At 40.4% G+C, this 9,114-nt stretch overlaps 1 protein-coding gene across 3 annotated transcripts; it reads right to left on the reverse strand.

Moving 5' to 3' along the window:
• Window positions 1-269: 269 nt before the first annotated feature.
• On the reverse strand, window positions 270-8,874 carry PRSS35 (serine protease 35). 3 transcript variants are annotated; one of them, XM_026654417.2, is made up of 3 exons: window positions 8,675-8,874; window positions 8,455-8,506; window positions 270-2,259 (listed from the first exon to the last, which is right to left on the reverse strand). In XM_026654417.2, exons 1-3 carry the CDS (start codon window positions 8,682-8,684, stop codon window positions 999-1,001), a joined length of 1,323 nt encoding a protein of 440 aa, XP_026510202.1. In that variant the 5' UTR covers window positions 8,685-8,874; the 3' UTR covers window positions 270-998. The 3 variants fall into 3 exon arrangements, with proteins under 3 accessions (XP_026510202.1, XP_026510207.1, XP_026510206.1); XM_026654422.2 differs by lacking the exon at window positions 8,675-8,874 and adding an exon at window positions 7,873-7,937 and having other exon boundaries at window positions 8,455-8,666; XM_026654421.2 differs by lacking the exon at window positions 8,455-8,506.
• Window positions 8,875-9,114: the final 240 nt, after the last annotated feature.

The following is a 9,114-nucleotide window of genomic DNA, read 5'->3' on the forward strand; positions in this document are numbered from 1 at the left end:
AGAACTGCTACATTCATTAGATTCTTTGCTATTTTAGCATGCAATGAAATGAAATTCATTGTTTTTAGGACTCATCAGCTACAGCAATTTAGAATTTCCATGGAAAAGTTTGTAAGGCATGCAAAAAAAATTTCCAAGCTAGCCAGTATGAACTAGATAGTCGCCTCTCAGGGCAGGTCTGCACTACAGGGTTAAATCGACCTAAGTTACGCAACTCCAGCTATGTGAATAGCATAGCTGGAGTCGACGTAGCTTAGGTCGACTTACTGTGGTGTCTACACCACACTGGGTCCAAGGAAGAGTTTCTCCCATAGACTTACCTTATGCTTCTTGTTCCGGTGGAGTGCCGTCATCGATGAGAGAGCAATCTGTGGTCAATTTAGCGGGCCTTCACTAGACCCACTAAATCGACCCCTGGTGGAGCAATCACTGCAGCATCGATCCACGGTAAGGGTAGACGTGCCCTCAGAGTGCACATACTCTCTTTAGAGTAAACTAACCTTAATTAGTTTGGTCTTACCCCAATGTTTCACAATTTGTATCACTCTGAACGTGCTATTATATAAGAGATGTGCAACTTGTATACTAGATGATGCTTGTTGGAGCAGAACCCTGAGAAAATCAAGACAAATGTATTTTTTTTTTTAAAAACACATTGTTTAATAGTATCAGTTTGAGAAGTTTCAATACTTCCCTTTAAAAAATTAAACAAGTGAAGTCACAATTTTTCTAATGAGAACAATTCAAATTTATCAGAATTTTAAACATAAATATAGTTTTGGATTATAAGTGCATGTCATGTGTTGATTATTATATAATTAAAAAACTAATTTGAAAATTCTAACCCTCTAAGAGTAGCCATACTCAATACACCAAAATATTTGCAGGCTTCAAGTTCAAATAATTCCTGATACGGGGCGATGCTCTTCCAATAGCTATTAGGGCAAGTTTTTACTTTATTATATTGTAGGTGCTAGATGATCTAGTTTCAGCTTTTATCAGCCTTGTGTACAATTCTCATCATTTCCATGTATCCAGAAACAAATCTGGGCATACTTGAGAGGAGTAATTCGTACTGCTACATTATAATCTTGCTGCACACCATTGACATCCATCCACTGATGACCTGAATAAATAGCAATGATCTTGCGTTTCCATTTCTTCTTGTTTGGCTCTTTAAGGCGGAGATAGACTCCAGAGCCAATAGACCCAGGCTCAGCATCACAGTACTGGTAGAAGAGATCACTGGATTCATCAGACACACTACAAAATCGATAGACCAACTGTCCAGATCGATCATCATCAAAACCTGAGAAGTGGATCATGCTACCAGGCATCTTTCTGATTGTTGGGCTGATTCCCAGCTCCATATATTTCTTTTTGTGAGGGCGCTTGAGCTCAAGAACAGCATAATCATAATCCAGGGAAACATCCCCAGTTACGCCTTCAAACCAGCCTTTTGGGATCTGGGTACTCTTTACTCTGGTCCACTGGAAGGAAGGTTTACTATCAGAGGTTTTCTGACTCCTCCCTGTTGCCTTTTGTTTTCTGCCACGACCTTTGGATCTCTGCTTCAATTCTGAGGTATGCTCACTGTGATCTCTTGCCACAGAAACATCTCTCTTACCCCTTTGAGCACCTCTGCGTTTCTTGCCCTCACCTCTAGATCTCATCTTCAGCAATCCCACCCTCAGCTTTTTGCTGCCCTTGATGTAATCCTTGCCATTATGAATACAGTGAGCGGCTGTTAGAACGTGCTTGGGGGAAATAAGAATGCCACTGCAGCCTGTGGAAATCTTCACAGCTGTGCTAAAAGGGAAGTTGGTCATGAACCGCTTGTCAGAGATGCTGAATCTGCTGTCTGTGCCATATATCTGCCTCTTTCTTCTTGAGGACGTTCTTGTGGTGGCGTTCTTGGCTGCGTCAACTGCTAGCCCCAGAACATTCACATGAGTCAGGGTCCGTGTGCCATTCTCAAAAACAGTCTCATAGGACAGAAACTCCTTCAGGTCAGACAAGCTTGGCACTGGGAGTCTCCTTTGGCATTCAATTCCACACACATTACTCAGTTCTAATTTGGCTTTTGCCTCAAATTTAGGGCTGTCAAGGGAGAAAGTCCGTTCACTCACAATCTGGGGTACCTTCTTCAAGTGCCAGGTGAAATCTTGTTCTGTTTCGGCTCCATCAGTCAGACATAATATGGGAATGGAAAGCATCAATAACAGTAATATATGTCCCATTGTGTTATTGTGTGTTGCTCTGAAAAAGGGAGAATAGAGACTCAAATTGATATTTTAAAAATTAAATTTATCTGATTATATTGTATGACTACAGCACTATACAATATTACCATCAAAATCAGTGCGGTAGAATATTAGCATCCAGGTTACAAAAGAAACAGGAACTCATTGAATCTTCATTCATTTCCCTACATTTTGATCTTTATAATTCTACTTCTGTTATTCATTAAATAATAAATTACACCTAGATATCAATCATAACCCTCAAGAAGTATTTTAAGAAGCTAGCCCCATTTCCTTGATATTCTACTTTAATAACATGGCATGGTACTGATACATTTGAAATCCATCAACATCAGGCTTTGTAGTGTAGTGCCTTGTCTAATTTTGTTCTTGTGCTTGTGGCTGAAAACAATCATGACTGCAAAAATTCTGAAGATAATATGCAATAAATGGAGACCAACGTGTGCAAAATGTTATTTTAAAAGGCTGCATAAAAGTAAAATAGCTTGATTCAAATTAGTACTTTCTCCAAATGAAATTGTTCTTTATTGTATCATATCCAACAGTAGCAGCCTTTGGCCTAAGCAACCTATGCAGCCACATACCACGCATCCAACCAGAAAGACAGATGGCCATCCCCAATTCTGTCTGTTTCTGGTACCTGTTACAGTGAGTCACATTCATTCCTCAAATTGCCTGCTTGTGCTCTTGCTTGGAAGGATTTGCTTCAGCTCCATCCTCTGGCTTTCTAGTCTGTCAGAGGGACCCAAGAGCCACAAAGCTTCATACACAAAGGGTGAGTCACAAGAAAGTAGAAGATGGCTAATTTGGGGGAGAGGTTTCAGGGATTCATAGAGTAGGGAGGGCACAGTCATAGGTGGCAGAGGAGCTAGATGGGCCCCCAAAGCTATTTCCCTTTCAGATCTCTCACAAAACTGTTAATACATATTACAGTGGTGCCTGGAGGCCCCAGCTAAGATGCGAGACCCATTGTACCAGGTGCTGTTCATACACAAGATCTTACATTTAAATAGACAAGGAACACAAATTGAGTATTATTCTTGTTTTACAGATAGGGAACTAAGGCACAGAAAGACTAAGTGACTTGCCCAAGATCACACAGGAAGTCTGTAGCATAGCCAGGAGTGGCACTAAGCGCCTCCGAATCCCAGCCCAGGACCTTAATTGCAAGTCCATTCTAACTCCATAGATGGACTTGATGCTTAAAATATAAACCAGATATTGGCTGTTGCCATTTGGAGATTTGAGCTTATTCATGTACCCTTTGTACAGTTGGGTAATATTGAAACCTCAAGCACCTGTAGAAAGGGCACTGCCTATAATTAAACCTTAAGTTAAGCAATTTAAGCACGTGTATAGTTATCCTCTTTGGTTTACTGTAGTTACAGTGTAAACCTGGATAAAATGTCTGTTTTATATTACATATAATATAGTTTAGCAAATTATATATAGTTTAGCAAAATCTGAATCCTTTGTTATAGTGAAAATTAAAGGTAATAAAACAATGAATAAGGTTAGATAAAGTGATAAGGTGCAAAACAGTACCTTGTGAATAAAATTCAAAAAGTGATAGCTTTGCTTTAAAAAGCACAACATGAACCAATGAGTCCTATAATTTTTGGACAACTTGTTGTACCAGTTAGACTAAGATCTTAGCTAGAACAATTAGCACTCACCATCCTTTATTCAACTGTGAGCACCATGTCTAGCAGTGGAGTTTATTACTTCTACCACATTCAGAGGTGAGTCTATGGTCGTCTGTGTAATTTACAACATTTTCTAAGATCCTAAACTTGTGTGGTACACTAACTTTGATTCTTAATTAACTTACTTAGGGCAGAACTACACTACCGCAAGTTACAGTGACCTAAGTGCTGTCCACACCAGTGCTATGTCGGCGGGAGATGCTCTCCTGCTGACATAGCTTCCGCCTCTCGTGAAGGTGGAGTAATTATGCCGATGGGGAAACGCTCTTCCATTGGCATACAGCGTCTTCACAAGATGGGCTACAGTGGCGCAGCTGCATCAGTGCAGACCTGCCCTTCGATTCATGCCCACTTACCAATTTATTCTCCTTACAGATCTTCTAAATTTGGACCACTAAGTCTGAGGTAAAGAGAGTTAAAGTGGGCACGAAGGCAACTAACATAAGGGTATAAGAATATGAACTTTAAAGTAGGACAGATTCTGCTTTAAAGTACACAAAAAACTTTAAATGTCTGAAAGGATAAATATTACTGATATTAATGTGAAAAAAAAGTTTTAATGTCCTAAAATACCTGTTTAACAAGTAGTGAGGTGTTAAGAAAGCCAGTTGTTTTGTTGAACTTGTGAAACCTGTCAATATGCAAGACACATTCTTCCTAGAATTCCTCTTCTCTTTGAGCCTAATGACTGGCTCACAATTCAGAGTCCACATACATGATGTTTTCCTACAGCTAAGTGTCATAAATATTTAGGAATGTTCACTAATGCTAGTTTCATGCAGAGAGACTTGGGCATACCACTGCTGAAGTCTTTCCAGTAAGATGGTTGATGTTGTCCCAGCTGGAGCTATAACTAACTTCTCTCTCTATAGAGGCTTCCTACAATAAAATGGGTGGGGTGATGTAGCTCCCTGTAATCATCTCTAACACAACCACAAAGACCACATCAGCTCCTCCTGTTTGAAAGACTAGAATAGAATGCTTATTCCCCCTAAGGGCAGACTTTAGAAGTCAAGGATTTTGTCATTTATAATTAACCATTTTTTGTTTGCTATGAGTTGGAAATGATGTACTTTAAGAGAGTTGGAAGAAGCCTCTACCTAGAAAGCATTACAAACATAGAATTGCCATATCAGAGCAAACTAGGTGTTCTAGACAATGTTTTCTTTTATTGCTACACATGTTTAAAATTAGTAAGCAGAGAGATCTTAAACACTACACTGTTTTAAAGTAGGAAACAAAATGAAAGGGAGAGGGGAGTTTTAGTCCCCTGTGACAAATTCCAGCTTCTCTTCCCATTTATCAAACCCCCCAGCACAGTGATGAGGGCTCTCAGCTTGATCACCTTCAGCTGCACTTACAAGCCCCTCCAGCTTTCCCCACTTCAAACTCCCAACATCCCAAATACTTCTCCATCCCGCATAGCAAACTCTCCCAAACTCTACACTCAGGTCCCCCTTCAACAAGCTCCAATAACATATCTCACACTTCATACAATTCAAACACCCACAAGCAGATTTGTGGATCTGTCCCAAATTTCCCAGTAATTCATGCTTGGTTGTAATTCACTTGCTAATAGGATGGAAGAGAAGAAAAATGAAGCTCAAGTTCCTGGCAGGGTTTTTCCCTACAATGTCTGTTTAGTACAATCTGTGTCCTGGGGTTGTTGAAAAGGTATTTATCATTGGAGGGGTTTGCACAAGGACTAGGGCTCTAGTATCTCAAAAACAGATTTAAGCAATTTTCAGACCTCAAAGTGAGGAGCTGCTACTTTATCCTGGATAGAGGTGCATCTTTTTCCACCCAATTTTCCAAGGGGGAAAAAAACTGGAATGAACAGTTCAGGAAGAAAACTCACTGTTTTTTGGCAACTATCAACATAACCATAGATAGCATGTGAAAATCTCAAGATGAAAATGTTTAGGGGTAACAGCACCCGCTCCTCCAGACTCCAGAGAAGAAACCATTACTCTAGCAATGAGCTAAGACATAACAGTAAATCTCCATCCTGAATTCTGTCTGCCACTTCATCCTAAACTTGTGCTGATATGCTTGATGAGTGCATTAGTTTACATATCTGACCTTCCATTCTGATTTAAGAAAAAACAGACCTATTCTGAGATATTGTAAATTTAGGTATGGGTATAGTGCACAAGCATAGAAACTAATTTTACAAAATATGTATCAAAGCACAAGGCAGGGCTCTGAAATCACAAACTAAACCTACTTCAGCTGCAAAAATGAATTAATGATAGTTTCAGCCTTAATTTTGACTTTCCTTATTGCTTAAATTTATATGTCTGTATATTAAGTATCAGGGGCTAACTGTGTAGGTCTGTATCCACAAAAACAACAAGGAGTACGATGGAACCTCAAAGACTACCCGATTTATTTGGGCATAAGCTTTCGTGGGTAAAAAACACTTTTTTTACCCACGAAAGCTTATGCCCAAATAAATCCGTTAGTCTTTAAGGTGCCACTGGACTCCTTGTTATGCCTGTGTATATATATGTAGCCACTAGATGGCAGAATTAGAGCAATTCTCTTACATGCGCTTTAAACGCACTCTTGCTAAATATTTTATCTTTCAATGCAGTGTAATATGCATTATAAAACAGCTTTTATTAAGGATAATTATCCGCAATTTATTCCTAGACTGAACTATAAATTAAATTTTAGTTTAGGCTGTAAACTCTGATGTAGGAATCTGTCGTTTTTCAGTTGTCTGTAAAGAGCCGTGCCCATTGTACGAATAGTCTCTCATACACCTCTTTCAGGTGGAAAAGATACATTTACCATATGAACTGTCTTGAGAAAATGACAGTTGATAAGATTGCCTGAAGACACTGCTGTGGCAAGTGCTTTCACAACACACCTCAGTTCTGACCCATACCATCGCTAGTTCATTCCGGCTTAGTTTTCCCAGTAATCAGGCATGGTTGTTTTGTGATAACACCTATTCCACTAGAGAATGAAATGCTCTTACATATCTTCCCCCAACCTCAAGTGTGCCTCTCACTGTCCCGAATGTTTCTCTCCAGCGAGACACAAATGCATACAATTATTGGTGAACTGTGAGTGCTAAACTAAGCTAGAGGAACAGCTCAATTTTCCACTTTAACAAACATGTTATTTTTACTTTGTATAGCTCCCAAAGCTTGCCGCGCACTTTATCGACAGATACCATTTCTTTCCAGACAGTGCTATGCCCACTATTTTCTTCCCTTACTTTTCAAGGATGAGAGAAAGAAAGCATGTTTGTCAAGCAACTTTTGTTCGTTTTGGAGGATGGTTTGAACAGCTCCTAAAATTAGCGCTCTGTCATTAATAAGCATCTTTCACTTCCCAGTGAAATGAGAGTTGTAGAAGCCAAGAAACTCCCTTTTAAAGTTGCTGTTAGCAGTTACTTTCACTTCCAGTTAGTTTATTTTATCCACCCCCATCCCTAGGAATGAGCTGTTCTATTCTCAGCAGTCTGTTAAATTCTTTGACTGCAGTGCAACTAGCCTGCCTATTTATCGATACTGATCAGCTTTGCCTGTTTACCAGATTGAAGTCTAGTAACTATACAATTATCTGCAATAATACCCTCTTGTGTACAATTACTACATGCTCTCTGTAATGTACTGAGCCTGCATATCAGGGTATTGGGCACAGACAGAAGAATTAGACATAGATGGATGAATTACCCCAGCATTATCAGGAACAGAAGCAGTGTTATCTCAAACATTTTTTTTCTAATCATTTTTATGGACATATATATCTCAATAGATAGTTCCTTAAATGCGATCCTAGAGTTGTCTAAAAGAAAGAAAATAGTTTTTAGCCTAGTGTTTTAGGAGAGAGAGAGAGAGAGATCCCAGCTTTCTAAAACAAAATAATCAGTTTTCAAATTTAAATACCTGCTGCCTTTACTTTTTCCATTTCTCTTGCAGATGAACTCGTTTTATAAAAAGGACTCCAGAGGCTGAAAATTAAATAAAAAGCTTAGCAGAGATTTTTGTAGCTCCTCACTGCCAGAAGCAATCTGGATAAAATTAGTGTCAATTTCAAAACATGTGAGGAATGGTAGCATAGAAACTGAGCAGATGAAGCGGGATGGGTGGGGGAAGTCGCAAAAAAAGGCTCTCTCAATAGGCACTGCTGGGACTGTACAAAGGCAAAAGTATGAAAACTTCTAAAGTAAGCCTTTTCTTTCTATCTGTTTTTAAGCCACCCATGTGGAACAAGACTCTTGAAAAGTACCAGGGGAAAAAAAGTGTCACAGTTCACTCTAGCCAAGAATACTTTCATCAGACTGGTCAGGCTATTCAGAAAAAGCTACTTTTAGTGTAAAATCCTGTAACTGGCCAAAACTTATTTATTGACATCTCATCAATTGTATCTATTTGTAAACGCTGCTGTAACAGAGAGGACCTCATTTGTGGTCCAGTGTAAACACGGTCACCTTAATAGATTTGTGTGTGTGTGAACAGCGTATCTACCTTTTCCAGCTGAGGCTCCAAGCAGCTATTCCGTAAACTCCAGCTCTCAGATCTTAAACAAAAAAGTCCGTTCAGCATTTTTGTGGTACAAGTAAGAGGTCTCAGGTGCAGCCCGCATTTTAGCGTGCCTGTTTGCTTTTAAAGCAGGCAGGCCCCCGCGAGTTTATTCCTAGCTCAGAAGGCACTAGATAGGAACATCATTGGAAAGACCGTTTCATACCTGTTAGCATTCGAGAGAAAGGTGAAAACCTGGCCAAATCCACGGCTCCTAAAACTTTCTACGCGGACACGCAATAGGTGCTCTACTCTTATTTAGTTAATAATCCGTATTTGCCAGCTGGTTCCCAATTTAGTGAGCGAGAGATCGCCACCGCCAGCCAGCCCCAGAGAGAGCAACAGCAGCAGCCACTGAGCACAGTCTGAGCCCTGGCGGCTACTGAAAAAGGGACTGGGGGGAGCTGCCAGGTTTTTCCCAGGCGGGGGAGGGGATGGAAAGGAGGAGGGAGGGATGGAGGGAGAGGGAGGTCGGCCCGAGGGTGAGCTGCTGGGACCGCTTGCGGGTGTCTCTGTGGCTGGGAGGGGAAGGAAAAGGGCTGGCGGGATGAGCTGGAACAGCTGGCTGGAGGGGAAGGCGGGAGAGGGCGGCAGAGGTACACGCTG

The sequence above is a fragment of the Terrapene carolina genome, unplaced genomic scaffold, assembly GCF_002925995.2.
Source record: "Terrapene carolina triunguis isolate 2854851 unplaced genomic scaffold, T_m_triunguis-2.0 Scaffold42, whole genome shotgun sequence".
Classification (NCBI taxonomy): Eukaryota; Metazoa; Chordata; order Testudines; family Emydidae; genus Terrapene; species Terrapene triunguis.